Raw genomic sequence first — 23,292 nt, forward strand, 5'->3', positions numbered from 1 at the left:
ACCAGGCAGATAGATGGTTAAAGAAAGAAGGTGGGAGAAATTCAAATTTAAAACAAAGCCAAGAAGTCCTTTTACATTTTTGTGTAAGAATGTCAAATTTTTCACATACAACATCAAACGTGGAGGGCGGCATCATGCTTGGCATTATATAATTTGAGTTACCAATTTTGACCAATATATCAAGCTTTTCCATAATTGCATGCAAATTATTTGTCTGTTCTGAAAACTGACTTCCATCTTTTGATTTGAACAGTTCTGTTATTAACGATTCGCTTATTTTGCCTTGTCGTATAAACAGTGTCCAGTCCTCATGGTGATGCAATCTTCTGTTTTCAACTCTATCTGAAACTAAACATCGGAAAGCATCTGCTAACCATTGGGGTCTTAATATGATTAAATCCGGTATATTAGCAAAGAAAATGATGTTCCCTACGTTATGCTGAAATCGAAGAAACAACAACAAATCCTCCTTTTCTAGAATATTGATATCAGGATGTTAAGCCAGATTTGACATATCAGTAAAGTTGATGAAATGCTTGTTATCGTTCTTATTAATTTCAATCAAATGTTCTAAAAGAATCCATTTTAACGGAAAAGCATTACCCCAATTTCCCATTTTCCGTGCAGTATCGTAAATTGCGTATTGCAACTTCTCAAATTCTGTGTCACTGTCATTTGTATTTGACAGATAAAACTTGTTGTGCAAGTGATGATATTTGCTTTGAAATCCAAGAACTTGGTCTATTTGATCATTGAGTTCCTTTTCTCTCTTCTTAAAATCTGCCTACAGAAAATAGATAAAAGAATCAGCAATTGTCATGATTGATACTATATCAACAATTATTGAGAAGATTTAAATAGATAATGAACCCAAATATATATAATTTTCATTACAACGTATCACTACCTTTCATGGCAACTATAAAGACAATTTATGGGCCTTCTATATCTTACTATACTGCATGGGTATTTATCGTTGTTAAAGGCCGTATCAAAACCCCTTTTATTCATATTGTGTTGCTTTGTACAAATGGATAGTTTTCCCTTTAAAAATCATACCATATTTTCTTATAAAACCCACAATATTTGACTGGGGCATACATTTATAGTAATACCGTTGTCTTCTACCGACTGGCAGTAAACCATTTGACAAAGAGGGACGTTCGTTTGGCTTAGCAGGTTGTATCAAACGGCGTCCAGTCAGAACGGGGTCGTGCAGTTCGATGAGTCATGTAGAGAGCACAGAGGTCTCTGCACATTACGAACACTTGCATCAACTCTTTTTAGGGCCCATACAATAGCCTGTTACCAGGCTAAATTTCTGTTTCAATCTTCATAACCCCACTTCGCAGTGGCTTTGAAAATTTTAAAACCATCAAATCGGTTGACACCGTATTTGATGACTTACCTGTTTTATTGTTATTTGTTCTAGTTCTGAACCTGCATGAAATATTTGAAACTGGGCGTCAAATAAGCAACAACGAATTAATCCCTTATAAACAAAGAATATGCATATTTCTAAATCATTTTTTTTGGGCAATCTCATTCAAGTCATGTCATCTTCTCTCCATTAGACGTCCTTTTAGGGTATTGGAATCTTAAATTTAATTTCAATTGAAACCAATAACATGTAAGAAAAAAAATGGCACATTGTTGAACCTTTATCCTTGTCTTGATATACATGCCATATTTTCCACTGGACCATGAATACCAATTCATCATTCCTAACATGTTAAACATATACACATCACCTGAAATTAACGTTGTAAATTTCCAACAGGGAAAACTGTTAACCCTTAAAAGAACAAAATTGAGATGCGTTACGCATTCCTCAAGATAGGTTTGTTTTTTCTATAAAAAAAGTATTAACTTTGTTATGCCTAAGACAAAAAACTCGTATAGATTTTACTTTTTATTAAACTCTTTAATGGGTCCTTATGTAGCCTGTAGCGAGGCAAAATGCATGTTCCTGTCCAACAAACCAATGTTTTTCAGTCCTAAGTCCCCAAGCTAAATCCCTTTTGTCTCATATAGCAGAACATATATATTTGTACTTTATTTATTGTTTTGTTTGTGAATATGCATGAAATAAATGTCACTTGACGTTAATCTGGCAATGATTATTTCAACGGATTTTTGTTTGTTCATAATTTGTTATGTTAAGCTATTGTCCAAGGTTTGTGTTAAATTGAGCGCCCATAAGCACGTTTAAGATCAAACATGCTTAATGTGCCTGTTAAAAGGAAGGAGTCCAGTTGTTGTTTATAATTATCGTTTCAGTTATTGTTGTGTTATAACTAATGTATAGGTAACCATTTCTAGTAGGTTTTGCTTACAATAATTTTTGATCTTCTATGGATGGACGTCTCATTAGCAAATATTTCTTTGATGACATTCCGATCAAGAACGGATGATACTAAGTGAAACCATGTACATGACTGGTATGGAAGTGAGGAACAGCGTTCTACAATTGTATTACCTTGTCATATTTATCCTTTCCAGTGAAAACTAATAAAATCGGAGGATCGAAGTGGCCATACCTAGCTGGTTTGTCGGTTGTTCGATGACAATGGATAGAATCAAACCAAAAATCAACATATTCTGAAATATATCAACAGTGTTTAATAAATAATGTTTTGAGACCAAATAGGATACTTTGAATATATGTACCCTAACACTGACTATCTTAACACTAAGCTTTTGATTTTGACATTTGAGAAGGAACTTCCCGTTTTATTTTTTTTTTTTTTACTTTCTATTACTTGTTGACATGATCACAACATTAGGACATAATTAAGGTAACTTGTATTTCAGATATTGAAACACTTTAATAAAACATGTTTTTGTTTTATTATAAGACCCAACTGGATGAAACTTTATGAAAATGTTACTTGGTATGCCTAGATGGACAGACAATATTTAGTAATTCCAAAATTGATCCATCATGGAAACAGGGCGAAAGATTAACATTGACCCTAAGGGAATATACATTAAAGCAGCAGTTTCTTCAAAGAATATTACAAACAAAACTATATGGTTATGTAACCTGTCATGTGCCAATGTGGTATCTGTCTTTGGAATTTTTAAAATGGTCACCGTGACCATTGAAACAGCAAAACTATAAAAAATTTCAAAATGCTCCAAACTTCATGAAACTTTACAACAATTTTAATTGGCATGTGTAGATGCGCTGTTTGACTTTGGAATTTTCAAAATTGCTGCCGTTACCCTGGCAATAGGGGGACGAGGGTGCCATCCGTTATTGCTCTCAATTACAAATCTAGTTGCATTTGAATTTCTTACATGAAAACATACCTCCAATATGCTGAAAATCGGCAAAACACTGACCCAATCCTTGTTTACTTATGTCGTCCTTCATATCTGCAACTACAAGGTATACTGCACTACTTGTTAAAAATGCTTGATGTGTAGCATAAAATTCTTTTTGTCCTGCAAAGTCCCATAATTCACATAATGCATAAAGGTTTGAAGGAGAATTAACAGTTGACTTGGAAAACATATTTGACATCAAATCCTCAGGCATTACCAATGATGAAGACTTATTCGTTTCTTTATTGTTATCCAGATTAATCTTTGCGTCGCTAGTGATATCCTCAGGCATTACCAAAGATGGAGACTGGTTCGTTTCTCCTTTTTTATCCAGATTAACTTTTGATTTTGCTTTGAAATCCTCAAGCATTACCAATAATTCAGACTCATTTGTATCTTCACTTTTATCCCGAATAACCGTTATGTCGGTTGTGGTGTCTTTTTTATAGGTAGATATATCATCACCATGACTTATATTTATATTATTTCTCTCATCTACCTCAATATTTTCAGTGTTTCTGTCCTCGGCATTTGGAATCAGTGCTCTCTTAATCCGGCTCACTTTATCATCGTCAATTTCTGGCAGGAAAACAAAATTAGAAAAAAAAACAATACTATCTTTTACAACAAGTTACAAGGCTATCTATTGGCAGTAGTGGTAGTTTCCCATACCATCCATACGGTGTTTAATCTTTATTTTATTGGTTCATTAGAATAGTTCAATGCAGTTTTTATTACAGTTTAGGCGAATAGAAACATTACTTGAAATGAAAATGTTGTGCTTTGACGTTTCCCTACTTAAATGGTTGAAATATCCCAAGTGAAAAAATTGAAAACAACACTTTTTATAAATTATAGTTCGTCCGAAGCGCTTTTCTGGATTTACCTTCAGGAACGCTCAACGCCATATATTTGAAAGCCAATGATTTATAACAGCCGAAACAGTTAAAGAGCTATATGAAAATAGTAAAATTACAAAAATACCGAACTCCGAGGAAATTCAAAACGGAAAGTCCCTAATCACCAGAAGTACTTAAAATAGTCAAGTCATATGTCACTTTACTGAGGGAGTTGAAACCTCAGTTTCTTTATAATTTCAAAATTTATAAACGGACAATTTTAGAAATGTTATAAATCATGTCAGTACCGAAGTACTGACTACTGAGCTGATGATACCTCTCGGGTTAATAGTCAACCAGCAGAGGTATCGACCCAGTGTTATTAAAAATTAAAACAACTCGTTATAAAATTAATGCTTCCATAACGCAAACTCGGGTATAGAAAAATGTCCAGCTTATCACTTAAAACTTCTCTTAGAAAGGCGTTCGTTCTGCTGTACAGGTTGTATAAGTTCGTAGCCATGTGTGACAAGAAGGGGACATTTAATAACTTAAACGGTACCAATTTTTCTGCACAAGATGCGCATTTCGACAATTAATGTCTCTTCAGTGATTCTCGAGGCCAAAATATTTGAAAATAAACAGCTTATTAAAAAAGATAAAGAGCTATAAATCAAAATAAAAAACACCAAAAAAGTATAGCTAAAGCCGGACTAGGATTCAGAGCTTTGCATGAAGAAGATACATTCCTTAATTTTAAATAATTTCCAAAATTTTGTAACAGCAAATTTTAATTACAAAAAAGCCGTAAACTGGGCTGGTGATACCCTCGGGGACTATCAGTCTATTAGTTAATCTGATGTATCGTGCTGAGATGGTACACGATTCACTATATAACACTTGCTCCAGCTCAGTGGCAATACATTGCTGTTACTATCCATCATAGCATTGTTTTCCAGTGGCAGTCCATTCCCTCGCCCTTCATGCCAGGAGTCTCACCATGCCTTATATTCATATTGTATTAATTGGTAATAGTTCTTTTCTCAAATATGCATTAAATAATTGCAACTTGACGCCAAGCAAGCAACAAAAAACTCGATTAACGAACAGTTGACATGCTTTACATTTTATATGTCTATATTTTTATGATTGGACATCATGAGGCCATAGTATTGGGATAACTTTAACATGTATAAAGTGTTTGAAAGATAATGGTAATAAACAAATGTAAAAAAGTGCAGTACAGGGTCAGTCTAACACCCCTTTAAAAATGCCAACAGGATCTGATTGGATAATTTTCAGGGATCCATAACGTAGGGACACTGTAGGATTTTTGACACGTAATTGCAGTGTACTTAAGCTTAAAATCATTGAAGAAGATTCATTGAAAAAATCTGACAAACAAATTTGGCGAGGAAACTGTGATTTAGATAGTTCAAGATGAGTCCGTGCCCTTTTAAAATATAATGTAAACCTGCCACTAGACGAAACGCGCGTCTGGCGTATCAAATTAAAAGCCTGGTACCTTTGATAACTATTTTCACCACTGGGTAGATGCCACTGCTGGGTGACGTTTCGTCCCCGATGGTATCACCAGCCCAGTAGTCAGCACTTCGGTGTTGACATGAATATCAATTATATGGTCATTTTTTTTAATTAACTGTTTGCAAAAGTTTGAATTATTCGAAATATTAAGGATTTTCTTATCCCAGGCATAGATTACCTTAGCCGTATTTGGCACAACTTTTTGGAATTTTGGGTCCTCAATGCTCTTCAACTTTATACTTGTTTGGCTTTATAACTATTTTGATCTGAGCGTCACTGATGAGTCTTATGTAGACGAAACGCGCGTACGGCGTAACAAATTATAAGCCTGGTACCTTTGATAACTATTAACATGACCAAAAGTAGCAATAAATACAATAGGTAGGTTCTGTAGAAGTGGAAGTCCGGGATGAAGGTCAGGACTGTTTGGACTGCCACAGGAAAAATTAGGGTTAATTAAATAAGGATAGAATGTTGAATTACAACGGGCTACCTACGGACTTTTAAAAGAGTTTTTGCAAGGGTTCTTTACTTGCAAATAGTGTGGCGATCTCTTTTCGTGAGACATCGGATTTAACGTCCCCATTCTGACAAACTAAAAAGTCAGGACGGTACTGATCTAATAAACCTAGTTGTCACTGAGTTCTGAACCCGGAAATTTGAATATCTTTATCCATTTGGTATATGTAATTTAAAAAGTATTAACTTGATATCAGTTAATTTTATTTGAAGTAGGGTTAATGGTTTTAGTCAAAGATAGAATGCAAGAACTCTAAAGCAGACTTCATTGTCAATTGTAAACTACTCGTATCAAAAAACCACTTCTTTCAAAGTTTGTCTTTTGTTGCTTTTTACCGATTTGAAATGAGCTGATCTGTACACCGCTTTTTGCAAGATAACCTTTTTATAAATATTTAGTCTTAGATGCATGATTTTTTATTAGTTGTTATTGGCTTTGAATTAGCTGTCAGCAACTACTGGGAGTACTCTTAGATCTGTATTTAGTGTTTTTTTGTTGTTTGGATGTACAAGTACCCGGCCACGTCTAATATGTGTTTTTTTAGAGGTATTTCTATTTGTATCCATCTGTTGAGTTAAGCCTTTTACAACTAATTTTTATAGTTTGATCTTATGTTGTACTGTTACACCACTGTCCAGGTTAGGGGAGTGATGGGCGCCCGCTAACATGTTTAACCCCGCCACTATATGTATGTGCCTGTCCCAAGTCGGGAGCCTGTAATACAGTTCCATTAGTTATTTTCCGCTGCGAATATGAGATGGTAAAATAATATTTATAGATTTTAAAAGTCACATGAAACGAATCTCTTGAAATTTGAACCAATTTTTACATTTATTACGAATCCATAACATATGATCGACAAAAATATTTCATGTAGTGAATACTTTCTGGTTTAATTGAAGAAGTGTAACGAACGTGGCCTTAATGAACACAGAATCATGGAGAACGTGAACAATAAGTGAAACGAACGACATGCCCTAAAGCGATTACATTTTATTTTATTTTTCCATGAGTTTCTATTTGATTATCAATCAACACTATGCAACTTTAAGTGTGTTTCCCTTTTCTTCAATCACGATTTGTTTCTTCGCATTTGATCTATTCGGTTGCAGAAGTACTAACGAGATGTCTTGTGGTTAAGGTCTCTGCATTCGCAACAGCTATTTGCAAATAAGAATACGGAAGGGCAATAATACAATAGCAGTGTGGATTTCGGAAGATTTGATCGGATAAAAAAATAAAACTTGTCAGTCAAGAATATAAAATATATTCAACGTTTTTGTTTTTTTTTTCAGTATCTTGTGACTACGACGCTGGTAAGTTAAAACACAGACACAATTTGTAATGGTGAACTTAGAACTTTTGTGGTGTTGATTTATGTCGAAGCATTTTTGTGTGAGGAGCACACACCTACAAAGGAAGTTTGTATAGTGTAGACATGAGTGAGCGTAAATGTATAGAATATATTTAAAGGCGTGGTTCTACATCCAGGATTCCGAGATCTTTGTCATTTGTAATTTAAGATAATACTTTTTAAGGGCATGCGATACAGTTACAGGGGAGGTAATGGCGTTGCTGACGTAAATGTTTTTTTGCCTCTTCTCTATTAGCAATTGACAGTTCACTAATTTTATTCAAAACAGACGTAAATAACCACGAATATTCTTTGTGATATATCGCAATGTTTATATGTACCAATTTATTTTGAAGTTTGATAAGTTGTCTCTAAATATTTGCGATTAACCATTAAAGGCTATACTTAAAACAATCTTCACTTGAAATAGACTTTTATTTTGTGTTTTAAGTATATATAAAACAGGTGTATTCAATTGTAGATTTTTTTCTGTAAACTGATAATCATTATGAATCACCAGTGAGTATGCATTTCATACTCCTGTATATGAAGTCCGTATTATTTTGTGTTTTAAGTATATATAAAACAGGTGTATTCAATTGTGGATTTTTTCCTGTAAATTGATAATCATTATACGGACTTTGATAATCACTATACGGACTTCATATACAGGAGTGTGCTCCAACAAAGTTATGAGGAGACAGATTAAAAATGACACTCCGTAAATTTTACGGACACCATCACGAATTTGTTAGTCCATACGATGTGTCTTTGTTCAAACTCACTAAGGACATTTTAATCACGTGTTAGATTGTGGTTTGTCATTACGTCGTCTGATCTTTTAATTACCGAACGTGACTTATTCCCGATTGTGACTGTTTTGCTGAGTGTGAAACCGCATTGCTATAAGACGTGTCACGGTACCTTTCTATCCCAAATTCATGTATTTAATTTTTATGTTATATTTGTTATTCTTGTCGGAATTTGTCAAATGTCTTAACGTCTTTTCTGTTATATTCGTGTGTTATGGTAAAGATAATTAATCACCCCCTTCATTTATTAGCTTTTAGTTTGGTTCAACGAAATTATTCTAAATAATAAGGATGTTCTTGTCCCAGGCAGAAAACCCTGGCCGTGTTAGGCGCAACTTTTTGGAAGTTTTGGTCCTCGGTGCTCTTCGGCTTTGTACTTGTTTTGGCTTTCAAGCTTTTTTCATCTGAGCGTCACTGGATGGTCTTGTGTGGACGAGACGCACGTCTGGCGTATTGAATTTTAAGCCTAGTACCTTTTGTTTGCTATTATTTGTGTGTTTCTTTGTCCTATATGTTCTCCTATTTATTTGTATTGTGGTCCTGTCATGTGATGTTGTCGTTTTGGTGTTGTGTTTGACGTTGCCATTAAAGCGGGAGGTTTGGCATGCCACAAAACCAGGTTCAACCCACCATTTTTTTCTTAAAATGTCCTGTACCAAGTCAGGAAAATGGCCATTGTTATATTATAGTTCATTTTTGTGTGTGTTACATTTTTAATGTTGTGTTTTAGTTGTGTCGTTGTTCTCCTCTTATATTTGATGCGTTTCCCTTAGTTTTAGTTTGTAACCCGGATTTGTTTTTGTCTCTATCAATTTATGAGTTTCGAACAGCGGTATACTACTGTTGCCTTTATTTACCTTTGCCGATTATCCATTTTCCATCTCTTATGTTGATTTTGCACCTACGAACAACAATATCAACACCATCTGTACTCGATACACCAGATATGTCTTCCTTCAATAATCTCCTCAAGAGACACGTTTTTCCTGTCGATTCCTTTCCGACAATCATAATTCTAACAAAATATCTGTTTTCTTTTTTTTCAGTTTGCATAAGCTCATTGTATCTGATTTTATCTTCCTCTGATAAATGGTTTATGGCTTCTGGAAAAACTGAAAAAGTATATATCTGTGACGTGATGTTTGAGAATAAATATAGAAAATGATATAGTCTTAGTAAAACAAAAAGGTGTTCATTATCAATCGCAAAATATACACGAACAAACACGTTGAACAGAAAATAGACGTATCTTATTAGTTATTTTTCTCATTCTATCGTATATGAAGTAATCTATTAATTGATTTTAGAGCTAACTCTTGAAAATATACTTAATCTATTTATAATAATATTTTTGGTTGGCTTATTTGAATGGAGATTTGTATGTTGTATTATAAACATGCGTTTTTTTTATTAATATGAAACTATTATACTTTTCACTTTAAAACTAAAAATCTAAAAATCTAATTTACTATAGGGTAAACTATATATGCTCCAACCTCAATAGTTTTTTTTTAAACTTTCAATAACCCAATAAAAGATTAGAATCACGTTTACTAAATAGGTTATGTTGTTATTTGTTGGTTTCGCATTGAAAACTAACAACAATGTGCCCCAACATGGCAACAGCAAAGACTACAGATAAACTATTTGACAAAACATCAAAACTTTAGAAAAATGAGACGGAAAAGCCGTATTTACTTCCAAATCTTTTTGGTTTGTTGATTGAATTGAATAAGTTACAGTATAACGTGCTATAACGTCATCAAATACACCATTTTGAAAGTTTGAGACACAAAATGCGCTAACAACAGTCGAAGCTATCAAAGGTACAGATTTCCTTCCAAGAAAGGCGGACATTTTGTTTATCTAAAGAACAAGATGACAAAAATATATCGTCAATATGGTTTCAGTCAAATTGTCAACTAAACGTCATCAGTGGCGCTCCAGAGGCCTCGGTGGCCAAGTGGTCTAAGAAGTTCTACTTCTGTAATCACTAGCCAGTCAACACTGAGGTTGTGAGTTCGAACCCCGCTCGTGCGGGTGCACTCGACTCCAATCTTAATTCACTAGGATTGTCAGTTTTCTTATCGAAGGTCGGTGGTATTCTCCGGGCACTCCGGCTTCCTCCACCAATAAAAACTGACCGCCACGAAATACCCCAAAAGCGGCGTTAAAACACCAACAATCAATCAATCAATCAGTGGCGCTCAAATCCAAACAGTTGGGAAGTCAAATAAAACGCAAATACTGTTAATTTAAAGAAGAATGTATTGTCAACACAAAAGTGCTTACTACTAGGCTGGTGATTTTGTGGGGAACTAAAAGTCAACCAGCAGCGACATCCAAACGGTTTTAAAAAAAAGAAAACATCAAAGATCAATGATTTGGCACAAACGCGACCACTTCCACTTCCACTTCAAAATTACCTTTTCCGGACCTTCTCCTTTGTTCGTGTTCTTTAAAAAGAATCGTAAATCGAAAAAAATGTATGCGCACGATTGTGTCGATAATAGAATTAATTTGCCAATTTAATAAATTATCATTATACCATAAATATAGAAAAAATGTTCTATTTACAATACCTTGACCAGAAATTAAAAATAAAATTACGGCATCTTGAAACAATTAACTTCTTGTTTTATGGCATGTACTATCATTTCTTCAAGAAACTGACAAAATCAGTACGCATGCCCTCTATGTACGTTTTCATATTTTACGTACAGTATAATTATCTGTCTTTTGTGCATCAAAAATTATTAACATGTGTGGCTTACTTTACTTACGCAAAGAACTAAAATAAAACAGACATAGAAACGTAAATCATAAACATGTGAGTATTACTTCGTATTAACAAAGAGCTGAAAAAATATATAGAAAGGTAAGTAAACACATGTGTGTCTTACATCTTAGTTAAACAACGGGCTAAAACAGATATAGAAAAGTAAAGCATAAACAAGTCTGTCTGACCTCTTATTTAAAAAAAAAAATAACTTACAAAACAGATATAGAAAAGGAGAGTATAAATATGTGTGGCTTACTTCTTATTAAAACAAGTAACTAAAAACAGATATAGATAACTATAGTGTAGACATGTGTGTCTTACTCTTTATTTAACCAGAGAGCTATAAATAAATATACAAAAGTAAAGTATAAACGAATACATAGTTAAAGTGTATGCACTTACTATTTGGAGGTTCGATACATCTTCTCAATTGTCGCCGATTTGTCAGTAGAATAATACAAACAACGCCTGAAAAATATAGTCTCATGTTCAGAATAGATCTGTTATTGTATATGGAATAGACCTACATCAATGTTTGTAATTGTATATAGAATAGACCTACACCAATGTATCTTTATTTGAATTCAATATGAAATCAGTTGTGTCCTTATTACTTTATTCTGTTTCACATTCAATGTTTATTATATGATTTCATAAGTATCCGGAACAAATCGCACTGGACCGATTGCTTACGTCACCATATTTATTGTACTACGCGACTGCCTTTAATTAATCTGTGACACCGTCTGCTCCAGTATTTCAACACATGTTTCATGGACGATATTTAATATTCTGAGGAAATCGAGACATACCACTGTCAAGTACGTTTGATTCGTTCATAAACTGTGATAATGAAATCTGTTTAAATCCGTTAATTTGTATAAGTGATTTGATAAATGCATACGAACTGTAAGTTATTTATATCTGATATTTGAACTGTAAATTCCATTTTCGTTTTCATTTGATTGTTTATATAATATTTGCATTTAAACTTTTAATATGTTCAATTCATACACATTGTAAGTATTGCTTTTTGTTTTATTGCAGTTTTACCAATACACTGACTACTGTAACCTTTTTGGTGGAATATCATAATTACAATTTTCCAAATAAGTTGTTTTCTTTATATATTCGCCGAGATTGCGATTCTGTCACTTGGTTATACCTACTGGTCCGGCCAGTACAACTTTCAATCAAAGAAGTATATTTATTAATTACCTTTGTTGATTAATTCGTGCGTCATTTTTTGACCTATGAACATAACCTTTATGAAGAATGTCTTACAAAAACCATGTTGATAAATAACAGACAAATAGGACACGCAGATCGTTATTAAAGGTTAATTCAATCTGTGAACAATGTTCTCGTTTTTCACTACATATTTAAACATCAATCTCTAAAAAAGATATGTTGGCAAACACAAAGATTGAGTTTATTGAAGTTATTTCAAATTATTAGTGACATAAATCACATTAGAAATCGTTGTTTATTTGATATGCAAAACCACAATTACTGATTGATTGATTGATTGTTGGTTGCTTAACGTCCAGTGGCAAATATTTCATGCATATTCAGGACGAGAACAAATTAACAATAAATACAATAGGTAGGTTCTGTAATATAGGCGTCTGGGATTGAGGTCGGAGAAATTTAGACTGCCACGGGAAATGAGGGTATATTGGATAGGGACAGACATTTAGCCTTGCAACAGGTCACCTACGGACCCCTCAAAGAGTTGTTGCAAGGGTTCTTAACGTGCAAAGAGCGTGGCACTCTCTTTACACGAGGCATCGGATTTAACGTCCCCATTCTGACCGGACGTGGCTGCAAATTTGTACATCCCGCACAGCCAAACGGATGCCCCACTTTAGCACGGGTTTTACTGCCGGACGCAGGAAGACCAATGGTGACCATACTTCTATTCCCCAGTCACCCTTGGGGGGGCCACAATTACTGGCAGTGATGTGAGAGTGTTTGCTCCGTCTAAAAGCCTCGTTGTGACTTGGAGATGGAGAACTGCAATACAAGTGCTGTTCCATCACTTTTTGTATTGTTTGCTATGCGTTTACTGATTTTGTGTCATGGATGGATAACCATATCCTTTTTTTTTCTATTATGTAATTTAAACTACAAAAAAAAAAAACGCTTTTATGATACTTAGTGAATAACATTGTAACACTCACGGAAGAATAGTGTAAAATTCCTACAACACCTATAACGTCGTAATTGATGAGTGTTCACAGATATCGGAAATTATTGTGATATTTTTAAGTATGTATTTATTTGGGTTTTTTTATATAATGAATGCTTATTACAGGATAACGTGAGCGACTTTCAAATACACGATCATCAACCCCCTGGTTGGACTATTTTATTGATGAATTATTAATTTATAATTATTCTCGACATGCACCATACAAACTATTTCCAAAAAAACCTTTAATGCTTTGTACATTTGCATTATCCAATGCACGATTAAGACAGAAATAGAAAACTATTTTTCCGAAACCTCCTTTAATTATAATGTTCATATATTTTATAGTACTTACAGGATGCTAATGACAATGTCAAAACCCATTGAAATGCTTCGATGTGATATTTATCTGTAATTATACAAAATAAAGCTGATATTTCCATCGTCGATTTTTCATTAAGGAATAATTTTTATTAACTTTTATATTATATTAACTGATCATACTGATAGTTGAAATCATAAACTATTTTCAATTGAATATTTAATTTAATGTAGATGTCTCTGCACTATATAAAACTAAGGAGATGTTGTATGATTGCAAATGAGACAACTATCAACCCAAGTTCAAATGAAGTGGATGTAAGCAATTATAGACAACCGTACTGCCTTAAACAATGAGAACAGCCCAAACCTATGTTCGCTGATAAAAAGGGTATTACAGATCTATACTTTGTTTTATCATAAATTATGAAGCAAGTACCCTACCAAAGCTTTCTGAATATTTTTTATATATGTGTCTTATTTTCTTTATAGTTTATAAACTGCAAAACATCAACTATATTGTCTTCAAACTACTTGTATAACTATTGATTGATCCTTCTTCTAACAGGTTTCAACTTACAATAGTTTAGGTTGTAGTTGTAGTTGTCAAATTCAATGATCTTAATTTTCCGTGATATATTAAACCTTAAAAAAAAACATATACATGGTTATTGTCGAAGAGATTTGCGCTCAGAAAAATATTGACAGAAATATATAAAATTCAACTGTAATGATGTGTATAACTCCCCATGATTGCTGCTCGCAAGGAAGCTATAAAACCAAGAGTTCCAAATGGTGAAGTTGAAATCATCCCTTCGTAAATTTTACGGACGCCATCACGAGTTGGTTGACCGTTATGGAATAACCGTTTCACAGATGATATCGGATATGTTCCTTATGTCGTTACTACAATACCCTTCCCTTTTCACGAATGTGACCTACCGAATTAGACTATTTACCGGATTTGAAATAAAATAAGCAACACGACGGGTGCCACATGTGGAGCAGGATCTGCTTACCCTTCCAGAGCACCTGAGATCACCCCCAGTTTTTGGTGGGGTTCGTGTTGCTTAGTCTTTAGTTTTCTATCTTGTGTCATCTGTACTATTTATTGTCTATTTGTCTTTTTATTTTTGGCCATGGCGTTGTCAGTTTATTTTCGATCTATGAGTTTGACTGTCCCTCTGGTATATTTCGTCCCTCTTTTACCGCTAACAAAATCTGAATTAGTTTTTATCGACGTTTCTTTTATGAATTACACAGAAGTTAAAGTATGTAGTTTTTGAAATTTCAGGAACTTTTCGTCTTGAGAATAACTGATGCACCTGTATTCATTTTGGTATTGGTATACAGAAATCTAAACTTTGAAATATATATTCATTTTCGCGTCAATTAGACATACTTAATATATATAGATATATGAATATTAATGTATAGAAATAAATGAATATAACAAAGACATGATTCGAGGGATAATCAAACACTAACCTATCTCCTAAGTAACGACTTCCTGTCCTTTTCGTGTCATCGTAACATTTGATATCTGAGAAATATAATTGAGAAACTTGTTTTTCTTATGAAATATTTGCACTTCTGTGGGTGGTGTACACATTTTTTCCGTCAGTTGTAATGGTCGGTAGCAAATTAGTTTGCACACTCTCGATTAACAGCATATATACTAAAATTCACTTAATTGATTTCATTTCAACTATAACAGTGTATTGTTTTTTTGTTGTTTTTTGTTGTTTATTCAAGTTGTTAATTATTTTATATTTGTATGATACTAGTACGTTTCTTATTAAATCAGTGTATAAATGTTAATGAGGCATGATTAAAAAAAAAACAAGCTCAAATCTATATAAACAACTTTTGTGAAACATTTACCGACAAAAAGTTAACCCAAAGAAAAGATATAAGAATTTAAAAAAAAAACATTCAAATTTAATAAATTGTTAGATTTAATCTAAAGATGAAATAGTTCCTGTTTGTTGTAAAGAGTTTTTTTATAGAGATTTAAGGTTAATGAAGCTTAAGTCAATGGGCTGCTAAACTTTACCATGTCGCTTTAATAAAAAAAAACAATAGAAGATCTTTTAAGCATCATCAATAAAGAGACAGCTCCATGGTTTTTTGAAATATTGATAGTCTATAAATCTGGCAAAAAAAAATTTGTACTTTACCGTTCAGTCCAACCGTTTTGTTGTATTGGTTTATTCCGAGATAACAGGAACAATCGTCAGTAGAAGGATTGCAGTAACATTGGTGTTTTGAGTTCATGACAAAAGTATATCCTCTATCAGTATTACACATACATTTTATGTCGACCGTAGTGTTGCCGTATTCATACGTCTCTTGACCTATGCTGTTACAAAGTGATTTTTGATAGGTGCAGTCACTGTTTCCAATTGTGTAAAAAATGAAAGGCTGATATCGAGTTGCACTGCATGTTGCTTTGTTTAAGTTCGGCTGAAAGACGTATTTATGACCTGCAAATGTTAAGTAAAGAAATATTCAATGAACATGCGTCTCAAATTTCTTGATTAATGGTTACAATGTATATAGTTTAAGTTATATTTCGCTGGATTTGTCACTTCTTAATCCAGATAAATGCACTTAAATACATTCACAACAAAGTTACTTCTGTTACACCGTAATAAATAAAAACGACTTTTATTAATTGAAGAAACTTTCTTTTTTAAACATTTTCATTATTTGAAAATAAAGTTATTTTTTTACATAAATAAAAAAAAACGTTCATTGTTTGCTCTAATAAAGCTAAAAAAAATAAAAAAAATACATACTATTGTATTAACAGGGAAAACTTTTAGATATCTTCTAAGACTTACCACGATCTAATATTCTAGGTCTGTTACATATTTCTCTGTATACATTCACTCGAAAAGTTATATCAAATAAGCAAGTATAATTTTTTGGAGGCTTACACATGGCTTTTGCCCGAATATTCCAGTGTGCCTGTGATGGACAGGTGAAGTTGTAGGCTTCATTAAAGGATAACATCTAAAAAAAGATAAGTGCATATACATCAATAGTTTAAGCAAGTATTCCATCAAAATTGTATTTTGTTAACACGGACGCACAGTGTCGATTGTTTGTGAGCACGTAAAAAACTCGCCAAAAACAACAGCCTTAGTATTGTGTATGCCATACGCGCGTTTAGGCTAATTAAAACTCACCAATAATGATGGTAGGCCAAATCAAATACGAAGTTGTACGGATAGCTGTTGGAAATTATTTGAAATAAAGGAATATATCTCTCTCATGCAAGCTCTGATTCCTTGGCCGGCTTTCAGCTATACTTTAATACAAACTTTAAATACAGAACATTTGTGCCAATTACAGATAAGGCAGATATTGTTGCCTTTTATTTGCAGCCTTTTTAACTCTTACATAATTTTTTTTAATCACTATTCCGACATTTGAAGTGTTGAGAAAATTGACCTAGACACATATCTGAAATGTAGAAGATAATATATTTGCTACTGAATATGAATGTAAAATTTCCGGGAGTTCATCTTAAGTTCAAGGATAGATTTCTTTTTTTGTTTGTTTGTTAAACCTCGTCTCATTTCAGTTCATGCAACTGAAGATAAATGACGAACACGATGGAACAGATTACTTATGTCTAATGATTGGACAATGTAATTGACTCCTTCCAGTTGAATACCATTTGATCTTGAACGGTGTTCATGATTGGTTGTCCAGAAAACAATGCAATTGAAGTTACAATCCAATCACTTAATTTGACAATATCGTGTTGGTCCTAAGTTAGTGAAATAGTATTAGTTAATTCTTCAAATAAGTAAAATCTTTTGATATGCATAAGATCAGGCCTAGTGTCGAGCTTGGGACTTTATTGTGGCCTAAAACTGCTTTTTGTTCAATTACTTGTTATGGATACATTGTAGTTTGATACAGACAATACAATTCCGGGAGGAGAATCTGCGACGCACTGGGGGTGTAAAGAAATATCTGAACGTAAACCAAGCAACAATCCTTGATGATTTAAGACTGTTTTTGAACACGTGTATATATTCATAGGACAAAATGCCACGCTCACACTGTCATATATTCACCTTGAATGGACCAAGACAACATAACGAACATTTGTACTAAAGTTAAAAGATTTGATGGTTAAATACTTAAAAGTAAATTTTATACTGAGATGTACTGGTTTCACAGTTTACATTTCTGTCATTAGGGAACCATAAAATCGGGGTAGAATCGTTATTTGGAATATGATTCAAAACGTGTACGACCATTTAAGGCCAGTTTGTGTAATTACATACATCTTTCATAGTCTATCAGAATTATTCGCCCTACACATATGTTAACTTACATATATATACGAATTGCCCCGTTGTTGTATTAATGTTCAGAATGTTTTATGCACGCTTCAGTATGACAGTACATGTTTGATTTCTTTGCAAGATTTAATTTATAGATATTACTCCATAGTTTTGTTCTTCAATTGAGTTGTGGTGTGATCGTCAGTTTTCAAAGAATGCCATTCAAACCTGTGCTAGGGGGTGGGCGTCTTAATCTTGCAGTGAAGTGAGGATGTTTTTGCTCCGTGTGAAAAGCCTTATTGTGCATTTGAGATGAAGAACAGCAATAAAGACGCTGTTCCATTGCTTTTCGTGTTTTTTCTTTTTTTTTATGCTGTGCATGTACTGATTTCGTGTCATCGATGGATTATTCCACAGCATTTTTTTTCTACTACGTAAAACTGAACATATGTACTGAGTTCAATTTTGATGTGACAACTATATGAGAAATTTCCTTATTCCGAAACAAGACGGAGATACAGAAAATAAAACAGAGGTGTCAGATTTAAATCACACATACCTATAGGACAGTCAGAAGGATGAACATGTCCATGATTTTTTTCTTCATTTATAATCTATGCCATCTAAACAGGTAAATATTAAACAAATCTAAGGTTAAGATATTGACCATAAACTGTGCATTACAATGCTTAATAACCCACCCTTTTGCTATATAATATTGCATATTCTTGATGCACGGTTGGTCAGTGTCAAGACGTTTGTTATATTTTTATTTCCTTGTAAATATATCTTCAAATTATTATAATCAAGAAAACAGATGTCCTTAACATTGATCTTTGTGTATACATACGTCTTGTATTTTTAAATGCATTAAGAAAACATATTTTGTTCTGTCTTTATCAATCTTAACAAAAGAATAACGATTTTAAATTCTTCTGGTTTATGATAACATATCAGAATTTTACACAAATGATAATGTGATCCTACAAAAACAATTATGGATATATAAATGGCAAACGTCTTTGATATAATCGTAATTCATATATAACCAATAATTGTTTTCAACGTTTAAAACTTGTATTACAAATATAGAGATTTATTGTGGAAGCATGTTCACTAATGCAGAATTTCATTTACCGTGCAATTACGATTTTATATGTAAATATTCTACAATTTTTATCTTGAATATTTTACCCAATTTTATACAAAACTGCTCAAACCGGTTTTTTAGAAGAACGACTGAAATGTTACGGTCACAATCACGAATTGAATGACCGATATGATACGTCGATATTTCAATACTCTAGCAACATGCTGCGCGGTCTTAGTTCTTCAGATATCAGAATAATTGTCTAAATGTGATCTTGTCGATTGTGACAATTTAAGTGCTTGTAGATTCGCATGGCGGGTATGTTTCCTTTGAAAATGGCGCTTTACTGTCGACGCACATGGTTTTGTTCCATTTGAAGTTCTTGCGATTCCCTGCAAGTTTTGTTTGCTACCATGATATGTCTCTTTTCGCTTATGTACGAGATTTGAACATCGGAAAACTACTGTCGTTATTAATTCACCGATTTATATATGAATGGATTCGTATCTAGTTGTGATGATGTTTCATCGGCATTTACCCAAGTTATCATGATTTTCACGTGATTTTATTTTATAAAAAAAAGTACATAAATTATGTTAACAACTTGCACTCTTTGTATTTCTTTCACTAATATTTCTATTTTTTGTTGACTTTTCTTCGAACAGAAAGTCAGTATTCGAAATTTTATAACAAAGGAAAGCCGTTGAAAACAAGTTTATCTTAATTTAGTAATTATAAATATAAAGAGGGCGGGTGCATAGTATCGCTTAACGAACGATTTAACAAAAGGGTACAAAGTAAAAAAATGTATCAATAACGTCGCTTGAAAAATTAATCGGTTTTTGTTAGTCATATTATCAGTATCAATTTATTGCACATTCGATTAGTTCGTTATAAATAAAATTTTACATCAATTTTCTCAAAATCACAAATATAATTCAGAAAATGAACGTGATCAATACTGTCTTTTTTGTGATAATTTGATTTATTTCTAATCATCAGTTATTTTTCCCCTTATTATTCTTAAAGAATATAGGACTCACATGTTACACGTGACAACGGTTATCCTGCTATGGTGTAGTTTTTAAACAATATTTGAAATTATTTGAATACATTGCAAAGAGAGTTTAATTGTCGGTACTTGATTTCGTCATATTTAAGAATACCTGAGGACATTTACAATCAAATCAATTTGTCAAGATTGAGTTAACATGTTTAGTGGAATCGTGTAATTATATTTACTAAACAAATATGCTAACCTGAAACTACTTGATCCATTTACAAATTTAGATAAAACAAAGATGATGAAAAAAAATGCTGTATGTTGTTTTGAGTAATTGGCTTGAAAGTACAGAGTGTCTATTGTGCAATATCATCACATATTCATCATTGTTGTGAAATGTTATTTGATATAACTTCAATTTTAACACAAAGGATACTGCATTTAAACTTAAAAGTGATATTCTGTGATTCATTTGAACACACTTCAATATTTATAATTGTTTTATGTATATGTATGTACCTTATATTGTGACTCATTTTCAATAACTTGTTGTATCTAAAATAAACATTTAAACAGGATACCTGATATTTTTCAATAGAAAACTGACAGACCATGCAAATGATGTTTGAACTAAAGCTTGAAGTCTTGTATTTAACATTAACCTAAATAAGAATTGTAAAATTGTAGTTTAACAATTCGAAAAAATGATTTAAATATCGTGTTCAGTATTTTGTTATTTAAGTAAACTTTTGAATGAATGCATACGGAACGATAATGTTCATTATTTATAATCCTAACAAAGGAGTAATGACCCTACATGTTCTATTTTGAGTAAAATCAATGAATTTTCTTTTTAAAATGTGTCTAAAACTACAGTACCCAAAATAAAAAAACAAACTATGGACAAGAAATTACCAAAGTTTGCCAACAGGGATACAGGCATACCTGTGATCACAGATACAGTACTGGATTTTAGTAGTAACAGTCTAATGACAAAAAATGTAAATATATACAGTCGTTTTTACGAAATTTGAACATCGGATAAATACTGTCGTCTTTTATTCATAAATACTTATTTATGATAGAAATTGTATCATAAGTTATTGAACGGAAACGAAATAAAGTGCCAGTTTCTAATAATTCAAGGACCATAACTCCTGAACGTTAAAAAATCAAAATCGTATATATCGAACTTAACCTCCATTTTGTCATCAGTATCAACATATCACAATTTGAAAAGCATTGGTTGATCGATTCATAAGCCATTTCACGGACACTGTTGGCAGCCGCCAGTTTCCAATAGATCAAGGGACATACGGTAACTCCTGAACTGTAAAAGTAAAAATCGTCTATATTGAATTTTACCTCCATTTTGTCATTAATATTAACACATCAAAATTTGAAAATCAATGGTTGAACGGTTCATAAGTTATTGCAGGGAAACGGTTGAAAGCCGTCCGCCCGTTTTTTTCTCCGAAAAACCCCAGTTTAACTTAGGTTTTTAAGATAGATAAAACGTAGAATGACTATGTTTAGTAAACTAAATATGCTTACCTGAAACTACTTGATCCAGAGTTAAACAAGACAAAGATGATGAAATGAATGTTTTATGTTATCCATTATAAGTTTTTGAATTGCAAGTACAGAGGGTCCATTGTGCAGTATCATCCCATATTCATCACTGTAGTGAAATGTTATTTGATATTACTTCCATTCAAACACAACAGATTCAACATTTGAACTTTAAAATGATATTTTGTGATTCATTTGGACAAACCCCAAAATTTATAAGTGTATGCTCTACCTTACATTGCGACTGATTTATAATAACTCGTTGTATTTTAAATAAAAAATTTTGACAGGATACCTGATATTTTTCAATAGAAAACTGACAGACCATGCAAATGATCTTCTAAAGTTTGAAGTCTGGTATTTAACATTGACCTAAATTAGAATTGCAAAACTGTATTCAAAAAACGTATAGATTTTAAAGTTTAAATGTCTTTATTTTGTTAGTAAAGGAAACTTTTGAATGAATGCATAAGGAACAATAATGTCCATTATCTATAATCCCAACGAAAGAGTCATGAGCTCACATGTTGAAAATAGATCATGTTATAGTTTGTGTAAAATAAAAGATTTTCTTTTAAGTTTAAAACTACCCCCAGCAGGCACCTGATGTTGTACAGACGTTGATGTTTGGTTGAAAATACAATGTAGGTCGTAACGTCGGCGACTTGAATTCAAAGTCGGCTGACAAACGTCAGTCTGACGATATAGAACGATGTCTACATAACTTTGCTTTTTGATCGCGACCTTATACAACATTGTACAACGCCACAACAACGTTGGATGCCATATGTGGGTCGCATCTAAATTAATCTAAAATATTGAAATCACACGTACATGAAAATAAAGTTTTAAATTGTATATTATCCTTTCATATTAATATTTATATATATGCATCCTATTGTTATCTAAAATAATAATGAACCTTGAAATAAAGTTTAATTTAGCCCTCTACTAAGATGAATAACGTCGAACAAGCCTTTTTCCAGTGTTTATATTATATTCAGATTAACACCACCCCCTTTTTTCAAGGTACAGTCGCGCCCCTTTAGATGACGCAATAACATCAATATACTATTTAAATTATTCAATTGATAGTTTTTAATGTTAATATTATAATCGGTGTATTTGTTATCTTTCATGCAAATAAATAAATAGGTACACACGAGTGTGATGTGTATGCATAGATAATTGATAAATATGTATTTATGTGTGCGGTGTAGAGACTATTTGATAATCTAGTTCACGGTATTTCTATTACGTAATCACGATGCATAGGATTAAGGACGGAACTAAAATTTAATTTCATTTGAAAACTAGGCTCAAACCTTGTGGAAAAAGTAAAGATCATTATCAAGATTAATTAAAAAGTTAACAGTAAAAAAAGGATTGCACACTAATCGTACAGTTTCATGTTTAATTTCAGTTGATCGTTTCCTTTACTATAAAGAAAAGGCATTCTAGGAGTAAAAGATGGAAAAAAAGGGGTGTCACCAAAATGAAGAGGAAAAGCTTTTTACACAATCCTTGGTGTAAATGATGTCTTGTGACCCTAAAATAATGTTTTTCTGCTTATATTTTTGGTTAATGATCCTCTTGAAATGTCGGTTTGGTGGGATGGCAAAC

General features: G+C 32.7%; 1 protein-coding gene across 1 annotated transcript; it reads right to left on the reverse strand.

Moving 5' to 3' along the window:
- Window positions 1-202: 202 nt before the first annotated feature.
- LOC127707293 (uncharacterized) lies at window positions 203-21,959 on the reverse strand. Its single transcript, XM_052211825.1, has 11 exons — window positions 21,652-21,959; window positions 16,544-16,715; window positions 15,878-16,183; window positions 15,186-15,240; window positions 14,278-14,342; window positions 13,732-13,785; window positions 11,585-11,650; window positions 9,258-9,512; window positions 3,316-3,909; window positions 2,480-2,601; window positions 203-784 (listed from the first exon to the last, which is right to left on the reverse strand). The coding sequence occupies exons 2-11, from the start codon at window positions 16,713-16,715 to the stop codon at window positions 497-499; spliced, it is 1,977 nt and encodes a 658-aa protein (XP_052067785.1). The 5' UTR covers window positions 21,652-21,959; the 3' UTR covers window positions 203-496.
- Between the last annotated feature and the right edge of the window lie 1,333 nt (window positions 21,960-23,292).

This window comes from Mytilus californianus, unplaced genomic scaffold (assembly GCF_021869535.1).
Source record: "Mytilus californianus isolate M0D057914Y unplaced genomic scaffold, xbMytCali1.0.p SCAF_62, whole genome shotgun sequence".
Classification (NCBI taxonomy): domain Eukaryota; kingdom Metazoa; phylum Mollusca; class Bivalvia; order Mytilida; family Mytilidae; genus Mytilus; species Mytilus californianus.